Genomic DNA, 16,219 nt, shown 5'->3' on the forward strand with positions numbered 1-16,219 from the left:
ACCTGGGAGGTGGAGGTTGCAGTGAGCCGAGATCACACCACTGCACTCCAGCCTAGTGCCTGAAGACAGCAAGACTCTGTCTCAAAAAAAAAAAAAAAGTAGCCAGGTGTTGTGGTGAGCACCTGTAATCCCAGCTACTAGAGATGCTGAGGCAGGAGAATCACCTGAACACAGAAGGTGGAGGTTACAGTGAGCCAAGATTACGCCACTGTACTCCAGCCCGGGTGACACAGGGAGACTCCATCTCAAAAAAAAAAAGATAAACCACATCTGTTATTTTCAAACGCTTTCAAAAAGAAAAGTACCACACCTACCTGTTTTTACCATTTAACAAAATTCAGTTTTGCTTGACAATAAGCCTTAAATAGAAGATAAATCAACCATCTGATTATTTTAAACAATCACTACAAGTGGTTCCCCAACTAGTATACATCAGAATCACTTTAAAGTTTCATTACAGTACAGGATGCAGCCCCATCTCCTCCCTAAATTTCTCTTTTTTAATAGGTCAGGGGACTGAAGGGTCTGAGAATTCTATGACATTCCCAGGTGATTTTATGCTGCTGTTCTGGAAACAACACTTTGAGAACCGCTGCGTTCATGCAATGCTGCTCAAACACTGTGAATGTCAGTCACTTGGGAAATCTTGTGGAAATACAGATTTTCTCACTATGTTGGGGGCAGAGCTCCCAGGTCATGCCAGTGTAGCATGTCTGAGGACGGTACTTTGAGTAGCAAAGCACTAAAGAATCGGAGTGTATCTTGAATTAGGCTTTTATTAAATCTTAGAAAGTTTCTAGAGGAACAGAATGGATGGAATCACCTGTGGTCTCCGTTATGTGCTGGGAGACTACATGGCACTCTAAGGACAGGTCAGGAAGGAGAAAGGGAATGGGGTGGCTCTGGGGCAATACCACATTGCAGGACTGAAAGCCAGAACCACACTGTTGAAAGCTGAAAGCCCTTACATTGGCTAAGGCAGTCTCTGCTATCATGGTTACATCGCCAACTCACCATTAGAATTACTGCTGCCTTTTACCCTTCAGTATGCAGCTCTTTTTACTATTAGGTACTTTCCTTTTTTTTTTGAGATGGAGTCTCTCACTGTGTCACCTAGGCTGGACTGCAATGGCGCTATCTCAGCTCACTGCAACCTCCACCTCCCAGGTTCAAGCGATTCTCCTGCCTCAGCCTCCCGAGTAGCTGGGATTACAGGCACGTGCCACTGCACCCGGCTAATTTTTTGTATGTTTAGTGGAGATGGGGTTTCACCATGTTGGCCAGGATCGTCTCAATCTCCTGACCTCGTGTCTGCCCACCTCGGCCTCCCAAAGTGTTGGGATTACAGTTGTGAGCCACCGCACCCAGACACTTGTAGGTACATTCACAATAAGAGATATATCATAGTTGGAAGAAAGAGCAAAACAAAACCCTTTCACTGACTTAGCAAGATGAGGCTAGAAACTGAAGCTGATAACTCTTAGAGTAGACAGGTAGCAGGGAGTCAACCTGCTTACGTGGACAATGAGTATATGTGTGCTACTGATACTCAACCTAGTACTTGATACAGTGAGGGAACTCTGAGAATGGGTTTAAATATTTTGTTTGCACCAATAGGAGTCTAAGCTCAACTATTCACTGAAACAAGAGTCACTATTTATTTTGAGTCGGAGTCTCACTGTCACCAGTGGAGTGCAGTGGTGTGATCTCAGCTCACTGCAACCTCCACCCCCTGGGTTCAAGCAATTCTACTGCCTCAGCCGCCCCAGGAGCTGGGATTACAGGTATGCACCACTACACCCAGCTAATTTTTGTACTTTTAGTAGACATGGGGTTTCACCATGTTAGCCAGACTGGCCTCGAACTCCTGACCTCAAGTGATCCTCCCACCTCAGCCTCCCAAAGTGCTGGAATTACAGGCCCAAGCCACCCCGCCTGGCCAGGATTCACAATTTAAACAAATTCTATTTTAAGCTTCATATTTTCCTCAGCATTAAAAACAAACAACAAAAAAAAATCATGGATAGAGACCATGTCCAGGGCAGCAGCTGTAGCCAGACCCCCAAGCAAGGCCAGCCCTGCCTCTCCCAGGTGGTTGGCAGTGGCTGTGTACTCTGCGGGGACTGTGGCAGCCCCCCTGGGGCATGCTCTTGAGCACTACCCGGGGAGGTGCCAGGATCATCTACAATCTGAAATTCTCGAAAAAGAGTGCTAAACTCACCAGTGACCAAAACATCCTTGAGGGACCAGCCCACCACTTCTGGTGTCACCAGCCCTGCCAGTGATGAGCCCCCGACAGAGACCCAAACAGCCCAGAACAGCAGGCAGGTGGTTAAGAGTCAGTTTGACATGGACATTTAAAGGCCCAGCCATCAGAAGGAGCATTCCCTGTGGGCCCCTTAGGCCTTTCTGGGAAGCCGTCACACCCACCTGGCCTCAGGAAGCTTTCCTACCCTGCGGTTGGCCCCCAGCCCTCTGCTCCTCTTTGTGAACACAAGAAGATCCCTCCTGTGCCTGCTGAGGCCAGAGCTGCTACCCCAAGGGGAGTGAGTCCTGCGAGCATCCTCTGCAGCTGAGTGCCAGGAAGTGGACGAGAACAAACAGGCCTCCCCCAACTCCAGAACCATCATCTGGCTCTTCCAGCCCCATCCTCCAGGGGCACCACCCACCCCTTCCTTCCCCAAAAGAGGAAATAAAAACCACCTTCACTCTAGGACCAAGAAAAAAACAGCACATACATTTCCAGGATTTTGGAAAAGTTCGCTCTGCAGCAGCTGAAGAGCAGATGGTCTCTGTGATGAGTTCCTTCTTGTTAAGTGCTGGATATACTTGGCTTGCACTGGACACCTTTTACTGAGGGATTCCGGCAAATGACCAGTTCTTAAACCTGTTAGAACTTCTGCTCGCTCCATTTCTGTTCCAAATGGCTGAAAGAGCTCTAGCAGGATCACACCCAAGCTATACATATCTGACTAGAAAAAGAAAAAAAGGGGCAGCTCAGTAGTGAAATCGAGTTAAAAGAACATTTCCACTTCTGTGTTCCACCCTCCCAAACAGGAGAGGGTTTCTCAGAATGAGGATATATAGTCACCCACAAGAAGGAGCAGAGCAGGATGGCTCATCAGTGACAGGGACTTTCACAACCCCAAAAAGGGGCATCCGTGGGTATGCAGAATGAATGGTCAGGTGGAGGCCAGGAATAATTCCCCCACCCATAGCAGTCACAACCATACAATTCTCTTCAGCACCCCTTAACAATCCAGGTCTGACCCAAGCAGAGTGACGTGAGCTCACGCCTGCTAGTGCCAGCTCTGGGAGAGCCAAAGAGGGTCGCAGGTTCTCCTCTGGTCTCACCTCTGCCTCCAGTCGTACTTACCACGTGTTCTCGGTGACACTTAACTGTATAAAAATCTGCGCTACTACTCCTAAAAACAGATTTTTTACGAAGGTCTTTGCTAGACAAGATTTTAGGGGCAGTCATCATTTTTTCCGACAGCTCTTTCTCAATCACTAAAAAGCTCGATGAGCCAACAAAAGGAAGAAAATCCATTTGAAAAATGGATTTTAGTCTAGGCGTGCTGGCTCACACCTGTAATCCCAGCACTCTGGGAGCCTGAGGTGGGTGGATCACTTGAGGTCAGGAGTTCGAGACCAGCCTGGCCAACATGGTCGAACCCTGTCTCTACTAAAAATACAAAAATTAGCTGGGTGTGGTGGCGCATGCCTGTAATCCCAGCTGCTCGGGAGGCTGAGGCAGGAGAACTGCATGAGCCCAGGAGGTGGAGGCTGCAGTGAGCTGAGATCACGCGACCGTACTCCAGCCTGGGTGACAAAGCAAAACTCCATTTCAAATAAGAAAGAAAAGAAAAGAAAAATGGATTTTAGCATTTCTTCAAGGAACAATGGTGATTCAGACTTTACAGCATCTTCATTCTATTTCAAGGGGAGTCAAGGGGCAGGCTTCCCTGTGGCATTTATTTACTACAGCTTGAAAAAAAAATAAGAAGAAGAAAAGGCTGAAAATAGACTTCCATGAATTCTAGCTTACTGAGGTGAACAGTGGTGTTTTAAAGGGAAAGCTCATTTCAGAAACAATTTAGGCCAAGCGCAGTGGTTCATGCCTGTAATCCCAGCATTTTGGGAGGTCAAGGGAGGAGAATCACATGAGGCCAGACGTTTGAGACCAACCTGGACAAAGTAAGACCCCATCTCTATAAATAAACAAATTTTTTTTTTAATTAGCTGGGTGTGGTGGCACAACTCTTGTAGTCCCAGCTACATGGGAGGCTGAGGTGGCAGAATCATTTGAGCCCAGGAGTTGGAGGCTACCATAAGCTATGATGACACCACTGCAATCCAGCCTGGGCAACAGAGCAAGACCTTGTCTCAAAAACAACAAATGAACAAACAAAAAAGTTTGTGACACCCGTGGATTTTGCAATGGTAAAGAAGGCAACACAGATTCCACTGAAAAGTGAGGCTTCTTCTTAGGGCAGTTTGATCCAGTTAATAATCTACAGTACTCAGTTATCTCCAAAAACATCTCTATGATAGAACTTCTACATTTCATTGTACTGGGGTTTTTTTTTTTTTCTCCTTTTTTTTTGAGATGGAGTTTTGCTCTTGTCATCCAGGCTCAAACGGAATGGTACGATCTCAGCTCACTGCAACCTCCGCCTCCTAGATTCAAACGATTCTTGTGCCTCAGTCTCCAGAGTAGCTGGGACTACAGGTGTGCGCCACCATGCCCAGCTAATTTTTGTATTCTTAGTAGAGATGGGCTTTACCATGTTGGCCAGGCTGGTCTTGAACACCTGACTTCAAGTGTCCACCCACCTTGGCCTCCCAAAGTACTGGGATTATAGGCATGAGCCACCGCGCCTAGACTTGTACTGTTTGTTATTTACCACTGAAGAGTAAGTTGAATGAAAGGGCAGAAAGCAACAAATGCTACCTTGGCATCATACTCAGATCCTTCCAACTGTTCGGGTGAAGCGTACAGACAAGTACCCACTCTGGACGTATGCGTTGGTGTTCCTATCATTTCAAAAGCCACATATTAAACATTGCAGTGTTAGCACTATCAACATTAAAGAACATTTACTATGAGCAAGCAGTGCAGCACCTCGGGGAACAAGGTTGCTTTTTATCTTACCTTTGCTATTAAATCTTTATGATTCTCTTTAAATACTAACATGTGCAACCATGTATTTTGCTTATGCAAACAAAACAAAACAAAACAAAATCTTACTCTTCCCATTCCTACTGGTCCAGTCTGTGTTCTTCTGTAGGATGTCTGTGCAGGCCAGACCAAAGTCTCCTATTTTTACTTGCTGATCAGGGCCATGAAGAAAAATATTTCTTGGCTATCAACAACAACAAAAAAAAAGTCAACTCTTTGGCTTTCTTAAAACAAATAGTAAAAACCTGCAAATGTTAAGTGTTTTGAACTCAGGGGCAAGGAGCCCCCTCAAAAATATTTGAGGAATAGTTCCCAAATTCACCTGCACGTTAGAATCATCCGGGAGTTTTAAAAATCTCAACATCCAGCCGGGTACAGTGGCTCACGCCTGTAATCCCAGCACTTTGGGAGGCTGGGGCGGGCAGATCACCTGAGGTCAGGAGTTTGAGACAAGCGTGGCCAACATGGTGAAACCCCATCTCTACTAAAAATATAAAATTAGGGCCGGGCGCGGTGGCTCAAGCCTGTAATCCCAGCACTTTGGGAGGCCGAGGCGGGTGGATCACGAGGTCAAGAGATCAAGACCATCCTGGTCAACATGGTGAAACCCCGTCTNTCTAATAAAAATACAAAAATTAGCCAGGTATGGTGGCGTGTGCCTGTAATCCTAGCTACTTAGGAGGCTGAGGCAGGAGAATCACTTGAACCTGGGAGGCGAAGTTTGCAGTGAGCCGAGACTGCACCACTGTACTCCAGCCTGGGTGACAGAGCGATGCTCCGTCTCAAAAAAATTAAAAAGGAGAAAAAAGCAGGTGTTGTAATACCAGCAGAAGCGGGGGACCAGGCTGAAGTCAAGCAGGGGTCCAGTGGCAGAAACTCTCAACTTTGACCCTGAGGAACAGGTCTTGAAACTGGTCTGCTCACTATATAGTTTTTTTTTTTATTTTTGAGACCGAGTCTCACTCTGTCACCAGGGTGGAGTGCAGTGGTAAGATCTCGTGGAGCACAGTGGCGAGATCTCGGCTCATTGCAACCTCCAACTCCCTGGTTCAAGCAATTCTCCTGCCTCAGCCTCCCGAGTAGCTGGGATTATAGGCATACACCACCACACCAGGTACTTTTTGTATTTTTAGTAAAGCCTGGGTTTTACCATGTTGGCCAGGATGGTCTCGATCTCCTGACCTTGTGATCCGCCCACCTTGGCCTTCCAAAGTGCTGGGGTTACAGGTGTGAGCCATGCCCAGCCCTACATAAACAGTTTTTAAAGCTAAGAGAAAGCATCAAAGAATGGCTGTATGATATTCTACTACTCTATATACTTTACTATAAAGTATATATATACTTTGTCTGGCTTCACATCGTAATTAACTAATAACTTATTCAATAAAAAGTTAAGCAAGTATTAAGCTTACTGTAGCACACTGTATATACCATCTGATTTAGGCATTTAGGAAAATTTTCTAAATAAAATGCAGAGAAATGAAACTATTCTGATTAAAAGTCCCCCAAACTGAAGTTTTCTAGATTCAAGTGAAAGTGTTCAAAGTTTTATGTTTCATAAAAAAACATAGGCTTGGTCAGGTGCAGTGGCTCATGCCTGTAATCCCAGCACTTTGGGAGGCCAAGGAGGGTGCATCACCTGAGGTTGGGAGTTCAAGACCAGCCTGGCCAATATGGTAAAACCTCGTCTCTACTAAAAATACAAAAATTAGCCTGCCATGGTGATGTGTGCCTGTAATCCCAGCTACTCAGGAGCTGAGGCAGGACAATCACTTGAATCCGGGAGGCAGAGGTTGCAGTGGACCGAGATCGCGCCACTGCACTCCAGCCTGGGTGACAGGGTCAGAGTCTGTCTCAAAAAAAAAAAAAAAAAATATATATATATATATATATATAAAATTAGGTGGGTATAGTGGCACATGCCTGTAACCCCAGCTACTAGGGAGGCTGAGGCAGGACAATCACTTGAATCCGGGAGGCAGAGGTTGCAGTGGACCGAGATCGCACCACTGCACTCCAGCCTGGTGACAGAGCAAGACTCCATCTTAAAAAGAAAAAAAACCTTAGGCAACTTCAGGGAAGATTTTAACCCCATAGTACCGACCAGTGAGGAACTAGAGGAGGGACTTGCATGCAAGAAGATAAATTACCTGTTGTAACTGCCCTTTTTGTACCTGCCTACTAGACACCTGATCTTGCGAGACTGCTATTAAAGTCTCACTTTCACTGTTCTTTGTGCCCCTAAGCCCATTCTTTGGGTTTGGATGGATGAGCATGTTTCTCACACTATGAAAAAACTTTTTGATATTTTTTAGAAGCTCCCAGATAACTCACATATATTAGCCAGGGTTGGGAACTAATAGATCACACTAAATGGCTTTATTTAAGCAACAAGTGCAGACCCAAAACATCTCCCAAACTATTCCTATGCCAGTGAAAAACTGAACCTGTAATGGGGAAAGAGAAGATTCTATTATAGTAAAAAACAAAAAAATAACTTAGGTTAAAAGTTTTCTTACTTTAAACATAATAATTTTAGCTTTTTATTTTAATGTAGAAATTCCCCTGTTTTAGCTTTGATCAATGTTTGAAATATGCTTGAATTGGAGATAAATCAGGAATAAAGATGTAAGATGATAGCTTGGATATGTTTTTACGATTGAGTAGAAAACCCTAAAAACTGCTAACATTTGACATTATATATGATCAAGGAACAAAATCTGGACATTGGTTACAAATTTTGATGGACTATGTTCACAGATACAATTCTCAATAAATTCTAGAATAGTTCTAGAACTGAACTGAAAGAATCATCATAAAGAGGCTGAAACTGACCAATTCCATAACAACATTTTCCCCTAAGTCTTAAGTTTTTCCCATGGGGAATATAACCAGGAAAAGCAGCAGAGACCTGGTGGTTGACAGTCCCAAGTCCCTGGAAGATGGCTCATCCGTAGCCCTTCACTTGAAAATCTATGAAGCCATTATGGGCGAAGACTGCACTACCATTGAGGCACTGTTGAGAAATCACCCCGTCAACCAGCCCATCACCATTCTGCCCGACTCCACCAGCAACAGATTATTTCTGAGCCAGGTACCCTCTTTTTTGCCCAGTCACTTCTGGGAAAAAGTCAGCCTGCTTAGAAAGGAGCATGATCTAATGCTGGTGAATCCACTAAGCTCACAGCCCTTACGAGGCATGACTCCAGCTCACTCCACAACACAGCAATGCTCCCCAAAGCCTGCTAAGCCTCCCCTATACATGTCACACACAAAACAACAGGAGAACACACCAGATCTTGTGTGGCTGGAAGACCATTCATGTCATCTCTCAAACATACCCACAGTGATAACCTCCATGTGGTCAAATTCGTTTTTCCTTTTGTGGCCGGGCATGGTGGCTCACGTCTGTAATCCCAGCATTTTGGGAGGCCGAGGTGGGCGGATCACCTGAGGTCAGGAGTTCGAAACCAGCCTGGCCAACATGGCGAAATCCCATCTCTACTAAAAATACACAAGTTAGCTGGGCATGGTGACCGGAGCCTATAATCCCAGCTATTTGGGAGGCTGAGGCAGGAGAATCACTTGAACCCAGGAGGCAGAGGTTGCAGTCAGCCGAGATCGCACCACTGTACTCCAGCTGGATGACAGAGCGAGACTCCGTCTCAAAAACAAACAAACAAAAATTAGTTTTTCCCTTTTTAATATATACATTTTCATTTTCTAAATTTTTATACAATGATTATTACCTTTACAATTAAAATATTTTTTCAAAAAGGAAATCACCCTCTCTTGTACCTTACTGTCTTATCTTGCAGCAACGGTGTAAAACCACTACTTATATGTGTATTTTAAGTGCTGGCACAAACAGCTCTGCTAATCATAGACAGAACATATGCTGCGTTATATTTGAAAACTCTGGAGATTCAGGTTTTACAGCTGACAATACAACGCCGCACCTACTTCTCCACCACCCTGTGGGTTACTTTAAGGACTAAGTGACTTCATAGCAAGTGCCATTAATATCACACCACAGGCTCTTCAGAAGAATCAACTTTTAAAAACTTCCAAAGCTTTTGAGTATTATTTCTGGTGCCTCAGTAAATGTGCATTTCTGTAAAATACAGATTTTATAACATGGAATTAACTGAGTTTTGACCATTTAAAACAGGCAGTAGAAAAGGAAATTTTCAATGCACATACCAGAAAAATAGTGAGCCAGTAAGACACTAAATAAATGTATTGCCTTTGAAATGGCAAGCTAACACAAATATGGCAAGCTGACACAAGTATTATTTTTAACTACAAGGGCCACTTGTAACGTGTTTTGTTTTCTCTCCGAAGCATGCAGAGTCTATCATCCCCATCCATCTGGCTGCCGAGCACCACAAGGCCCGGAGTTTGCGCTGCCTCCTACGGCATGGCGCTGACCCGGAAGTCAGGTAAGTTAACTCCACGGGCACCGGCAGTCATTTCTTTCTTTCTTTCCTTTCTTCCTTTCCTTCCTTTCTTTTTTACCTTCTTTCCTTTCCTTCCTTCTTTCTCTCTCTCTTTTTTTTTCAAGGCAGGGTCTTACTCTGTCACTGGAATGCAGTGGCACAATTTCAGCTCACTGTAACCTCCACTTCCCGGGTTCAAGAGATTCTCCCACCTCCGCCTCCGAAGTAGCTAGGATTCCAGGTGTGCACCACCACACCCGGCTAACTTTTGTATTTCTACTAGAGACAGGGTTTCACCATGCTGGCCAGGCTGGTCTCAAACTCCTGGCCTCAAGTGATCCACTCGCCTCAGCCTCCCGAAGTGCTGGGATTAAAGGCTTGAGCCACAGCACCTGGCCTCACCAGCAATCATTTCTAAGTGAGGATATACATGATATAGATTTTTTCAGTTCATACATTTTTTTCCATTTATGTCTGGTCTTGTTCGTTCTTCAAGGTGATAGACTACACATTATCATGTTATGAATGAACCAATGTCTTTACTGAGTAGATGAGATACTCTGAAAAACTGGGAATAGGCTGGGTATGGTACCATGCCCGTAATCCCAGCACTTTGGGAGGCTGAGGCAGGCAGATCACAAGGTCAGGAGTTCGAGACCAACCTGACCAACATGGTGAAACCCCAGCTCTACTAAAAATACAAAACATTAACCAGGCGTGGTGGTGTGTGCCTATAATCCCAGCTACTCAGGAGGCTGAGGAAGGAGAATCGCTTGAACCTGGAGTCAAAGGTTGCAGTGAGCCAAGACTGTGCCATTGCACTCTAGCCTGGGCAACAGAGTGAGACTCCATCTCAAAAATAATAATAATAATAATAGAACTTCTTGCCCGATATCCTTACCTTGCTCCAGAAGAACCCACCTGACCTGTCTTGCTCTCAGCTTGTCCCTGAGCACCCCACCTAGCTCTGTAAGTCCTCTTGAAGTCCCTTCCACATCTGGACCATCACAGACACCCTGTTCTCTTCAGGGGACCCCTTCCTACCCTGCATACCACATGTGCCGTGTGAAGCTCCCACACCTCTCTAGAATTCAGCCTGCTTCCAGTATTTACTGAGTTGTTCTATTGTTTCTTGTCTATCTTCCCTACTAGACTGTAAGCCCCACAGAGGTAGGGGCCACATGCTGTTTCACCACATTCCCAGCCTAGGGCCTCAGGCTAAACAAATATACGTGCACTAAAATCACTTTCTAATTTCAGTGGAGCAGTTAGAGTTACATAATAAACCTTCCCTTTTCTCTGCCAAAACAAAGGAATTCTTGGGGCCAGGCTCGGTTGCTCACGCCTGAATCCCAGCACTTTGGGAGGCTGAGGTGGGCAGATCATCTGAGGTCAGCAGTCAAGACCAGCCTGACCAATATGGTGAAAACCTGTCTCTACTAAAAATACAAAAATTAGCCAGGCATGGTGGTAGGCACCTGTAGTCCCAGCTACTCGGGAGGCTGAGACAGAATTGCTTGAACCTGGTAGGTGGAGGTTGCAGTGAGCAGAGATTGTGCCACTGCACTCCAGCCTGGATGACAAAGCGAGACTCTGTCTCAAAAAAAAAAAAAAAGAGGAATTTTTGGAAGCACTTCTGAGATGAGAGCCAAGTTGTAAAATGCTCATTCCACCTGGCTTGGAGCAAGGAATCAACTTCAGAATCCACAGGTCTTCAGATTCAACCCTCATCACCTCTTCTACTCCCTATACACTCATGCATAAAAATGTTGGGTAGGAGAGCAGAAACAGAACCAGTAAGAATGGAGTCAACAGGAGTTCGGGCCTTTACGGCTCACTTCTATGGCAATAACAGATCCCACTCAAGTCCACACAATGTCACGGGAAGCTTACCAACCCAGACCAGCACTGTGTCAGGTGCTGGGATACAGAAATCACTAAGATATAGCTTTGAAGGGACTGCAGCACAGTTAAAATAGGCTGCTTCAAGAAGCTGGGCCTCCTTCATGTCATTGTCAAAAAGTGAAAAGAATTTTTCAAAAAAAAAAAAAAATTATATATATATAAAAAACAGAAGTTAGGCCCCATCATATAGTGATGCATCCCACCACATCCCCCCAAAAACCCTGGGATAGCCTGAGAAACTACCCAGCAATACAGATTTTGAAATGCATCCTTAAGGTAATTAAAGGGTATTACTTTAAATACTGGCTTCTTAAGCATTAACTGTTCACATAGAGCCATTCCCACCATGAATTCAGTGTAACGTGTAATCAATACCCATTCTAGGGACAACAGGGGCCTCACCACACTCAACTTACTGCTACTGCACTGGCCGGTCACTTCCACCTCGTGGGCAAAACCAGGCAACAGAATCCAAAGGTTCCTGACAGACATTCAGAATAACGCCATCACGTGTCTCCGCACCTTGTGTGAGCATGGAGCTCAAGTTAACGCTCGGGTGGAAATCAGCAACAATCAATCACCACTCCACTTGGCCATCACATATGGTTATGATCAAGTTCTCTCCATTTTGGCCCAAAATGGTGCCGATGTCAATGCTATTAATGAAGTCAGCATGACACCCCTTCACATGGCCGCAGACATGCTGAATAAGGAGATGATGGAAACACTCATTGCCTATGGAGCAAACGTCAATTGTGCTGTCTCTTCCACGGGGAACACGGCCCTGAAGCTGGCAGTGCGCACTGCGTCAAGCAAAGCAGGCCGACTACTCGGGGCGGGGATCAGCTGCATCCGTCTGCTACTCACTCATGGAGCCAAAGTCAACGCCCAGGACTACAAAGGCCAAACAGCCATCCATGAGGCATGCTTTGGAGGCAGAGAGCCAATAATTGATCTTTTGCTTGAATTTGAAGCAAATATTAATATTTTAACAAAAAACGGGGAATCTCCAATTTACATGTACCTTCAGCGCAGTTTCAATATAAGACACACAGCACTTCTGTCCAGGCTTCTTAATCGCACTTATCCTCTGAGAATGACCAATAACCAAGGAATTCTACCTGCAGGAATCATGCTACCAGAATTTCGCCTCTTAAGGGACACCCTAATAAAGCAATCGCAAAAACCTTTATTCCTACAGGATATCTGCAAAAGAAACATCCGGAATATTTATGGTGAGAAATACAAACAACACTTGAAGCAACTTCTCCCAGTGAAGATATGGAATTCTGTCTACTCTTGGTACGACTCAGTGTACCTCTCAAAATCAGACCTCCAATTTCACAGCAGCAGGGAATCTCAGTCACTCAAACTGCATTTTCTGGCTAGACATGTACCAGAAAATGCTTAACCTATCACCCTTTACATCCCAAATGTACACACTACTGGTTCCTAAACATTTTCCAAAACATAAAGTGATTTGCCTATTAACATTTTTGTTCCTAGGTGGTTTTTTTTTCCCCTCTAACCTGTGTCAAAGGAGTTCCTAAGTTTTTTTTTTCATGCCCATGACTTAACTTCTGGCTGGACAGTAAGCAAATTAATTTAAACCTCTTCAGCCAAAGAAACAAATATATTTTCTCTCTTTCTTGATAGTCTTTTGTAGATAAAAATCAAATAGTCATTATATACTTTTTTTTAAACAGCAAAAACAAAAATCTCATTTTGTTAAGCTTTAACATGAACAATTACAGAAATAGAGTTTGTCTCTAAGACTGAAAAAACAAATGAGCATTTCTGCTAACACTAAGTACCTTTAGCACCACTGATTATGAGTACTCAGAGCACACTTAGTACCTGAAAAAAAGTACTCAACAGAGGATTTTCAAATGTTCAAAAATTACTGCTTTAAATTCAACTTACTGCTTTAAATTCAAGTGCAGTGGCTCACACCTGTAACCCCAGCACTTTGGGAGGTTGGGATGGGAGGATCACTTGAGACCAGGAACTCAAGACCAGCCTGGGCAACATAGCCAAACTCCATCTTTACAAAAAAAAATTAAAAATTAGCTGGGCATGGTAGCACATGCCTGTAGTCTCAGCTACTAGGGAGGCTGAGGTAGGAGGATCTCTTGAGCTTGGGAGTTCGAGGCTGTAGTGAGCTGTGATCGTGCCACTGCACTCCAGCATGGGCGACAGAGTGAGACCTTATCTCAAACAAACAAACAAAAAATTCAACCTAATGTTTTTAGACTCTGAATCTACGGAACAATGATTTATCTAACAGGAATTATAATCTCCTAAGTAAATGACGTAGGACATGTCATCTTATTTAATTCAGTGAACCAACATCAAGTCTTCCCTGTTACAAAGCTACCACTGCTTATTTATTTTATTTATTTTTATTTTTTTATTTTTTGAGATAGAGTCTCACTTTTGTTGCCCAGGCTGGAGTGCAGTCGTGCGATCTCAGCTCACCGCAGCCTCCGCCACCCAGGTTCAAGCGCTTCTCCTTCCTCAGCCTCCTGAGTAGCTGGGATTACAGGCATGCTCTACCACGCCTGGCTGTTTTTGTATTTTTAGTAGAGACAGGGTTTCTCCATGTTGGTCAGACTAGTCTTGATCTCCCGACCTCAGATGATCCACCCACTTCAGCCTCCCAAAATCCTGGGATTACAGGCCTAAACCACCTCGCATGGTCAGCTACCACTGCTTTCCATGATTTCATCATCCCCACTTACCTTCAGATCTCTGTGCACAATTCCCATGTTATGTATGTAAAACACACCTTCTACCAATTCTTGAAAAATTTTTGTTGCAACATTGGCCATAACATAAGGACCTTGAAGTAAAAAAAAAAAAAAAAAGTTTTATTTCTCTTATTTTTTTACTCATTACATTAGCATCTAAATATTAATGTCGTTCTAAATACATTAACATCTGACACTTAAGAACATTCAGATTTTCAACAAAGTCAATGCTGCAGAATGGTCTCAAACCTAGAAATAAGCAAGAAGGCCTCCTCAGCTAGCAAAGAAACCATCACAAACCAGCACTCAACAGTTGATGGACTTTGTCAACTAGAAAGAAAGTACCTCTAACTTCACTCAGAGCCCTCCTTGTATTATAATAACTTTTTAAATAATTCTCAGGTATCAGACAACTAGATTTAATAGTTTAAGTTCCCTTCAACCCCTGACATTTTGGGGTTTAATAGTAATAAATCTGGTATCCTACCCCACAGCAGATTAAAGACATTATTACAAATAATGGAATAAGAAAAAGATAAAATAAGTTAGCTCCAGGAGCAAGATTCAATCATCTGGAAAGCCTCACTTTTCAAAAATGACATAGCATATTGCCCCAAAAAATGTACATATATTAATTCATCTCTTAATATGATGATATAAAAAAAATATATATATATATGATGACATAAGTGAATTTAGAGGATGCAGAGGTTTTATAGGACTAACACAAAAATTGATAAAGAAAAAAGTCTGGAGGCCAGGCACGATGGCTGACGCCTGTAATCCCAGCACTTTGGGAGGCAAAGGCGGCGGGTCACCTGAGGTCAGGAGTTCAAGAGCAGCCTGCCCAACATGGAGAAACCCTGTCTCTACTAAAAATACAAAAAATTAGCTGAGTGTGGTGGTACATGCCTGTAATCCCAGCTACTCAGGAGGCTGAGGCAGGAGAATCACTTGAATCCTGGAGGCAGAGGTTGTGGTGAGCCGAGTTCACACCATTGCACTCCAGCCTGGGCAACAAGAGTGACACTCTGTCTCAAAAAAAAAAAAGAAAGAAAAAGGAAAAAGTCTGGCCAGACCCATAGGTTCATGCCTAAAATCTTAGGACTTTGGGAGGTGAGGACAGGAGGATTGCTTGAGATCAGGAGTTGGAGACCAGCCTGGGCAGGATAATGAAACCTCATCTCTACATTTTTTTTGTTTTTAATCAGCCAGACATGGTGACATGCACCTGTAGTCCCAGCTACTCAGGAGGTTGAGGTTGGAGGATCACTTGAGCCGGAGAGGCCAAGGCTACACTAAGCAGTGAGTGCACTCCTGCCTGAGTGACAGAGGGAGGCTGTCTCAAAAAAATAAAGCGAATAAAAAATACAAATGAAAATAAAGCACTGGAGGCAACTCCTACATGAGATGGGGGGGAGGTGACTTGGTCTATTTCCCGGCCCAGCACGTGCAGACCCAGATGGTACTCACAGGCAGACTCGTCCACACACTCCCGGCCCCGCTGGTTTCTCTCGGTTATCCAATCCCACAGCGAGAGCTCGCACAGCTGCATCTGGATGTGCAGCATCAGGTGGTACTGCGCCTAGGAGAAGACGTAGTGCTGGCTCCCATCTTTGCACAATTCACTCACATTTTTCATTTAACCAACAAATATTTATCTGCCTCTTCTGGGCCAAGAGAATGGGCCTCTAGGGAAGTCATTTAACCTGTGTGAACTTCCCTTTGCAAGACGGAACTGCTGAGGACACAGGCCCACCCAAGAAGCCCAGAGTCTAATGAAAGCAACAGATAAGCAGAGCAATAATTAAAACGGGGTTGTAAGCAGGGCAAGTGGCTCACACCTGTAATCCCAGCACTTTGGGAGGCTGAGGCAGGAGGATCACAAGGTCAAGAGTCCAAGACCAGCCTGACTAACATGATGAAACCCTGTCTCTAATAAA

The 16,219-nt window shown here is 44.3% G+C and overlaps 2 protein-coding genes across 3 annotated transcripts in view; one reads left to right on the plus strand and one right to left on the minus strand.

Moving 5' to 3' along the window:
* Positions 1-16,219, minus strand: part of EIF2AK1 (eukaryotic translation initiation factor 2 alpha kinase 1) — a 41,548-nt gene that overhangs the window by 1,956 nt on the left and 23,373 nt on the right. For both annotated transcript variants that reach the window (XM_017533729.2, XM_017533728.2), the window contains exons 10-14: positions 15,750-15,861; positions 14,268-14,368; positions 5,252-5,366; positions 4,955-5,037; positions 2,739-2,972 (exon numbers count right to left, since the gene is read on the minus strand). In XM_017533729.2, coding sequence (XP_017389218.1) covers positions 2,739-2,972; positions 4,955-5,037; positions 5,252-5,366; positions 14,268-14,368; positions 15,750-15,861 — 645 coding nt within the window. The remainder of the gene's footprint in view (positions 1-2,738; positions 2,973-4,954; positions 5,038-5,251; positions 5,367-14,267; positions 14,369-15,749; positions 15,862-16,219) is intronic.
* ANKRD61 (ankyrin repeat domain 61) lies at positions 8,061-13,575 on the plus strand. Its single transcript, XM_017533734.2, has 3 exons — positions 8,061-8,276; positions 9,527-9,624; positions 11,911-13,575. Exons 1-3 carry the CDS (start codon positions 8,061-8,063, stop codon positions 12,935-12,937), a joined length of 1,341 nt encoding a protein of 446 aa, XP_017389223.1. The 3' UTR covers positions 12,938-13,575.

Source organism: Cebus imitator, unplaced genomic scaffold, assembly GCF_001604975.1.
Source record: "Cebus imitator isolate Cc_AM_T3 unplaced genomic scaffold, Cebus_imitator-1.0 Scaffold82, whole genome shotgun sequence".
NCBI classification, from domain to species: Eukaryota; Metazoa; Chordata; class Mammalia; order Primates; family Cebidae; genus Cebus; species Cebus imitator.

Excerpts from the sequence above, each read along its gene's own strand:
- ANKRD61 (XM_017533734.2), top strand. The coding sequence starts at position 8,061 with ATGGGGAATATAACCAGGAAAAGCAGCAGAGACCTGGTGGTTGACAGT. Across the intron at positions 8,277-9,526 it reads ACAGATTATTTCTGAGCCAG|CATGCAGAGTCTATCATCCC; the intron begins GTACCCTCTTTT and ends TTCTCTCCGAAG. Across the intron at positions 9,625-11,910 it reads GGCGCTGACCCGGAAGTCAG|GGACAACAGGGGCCTCACCA; the intron begins GTAAGTTAACTC and ends TACCCATTCTAG.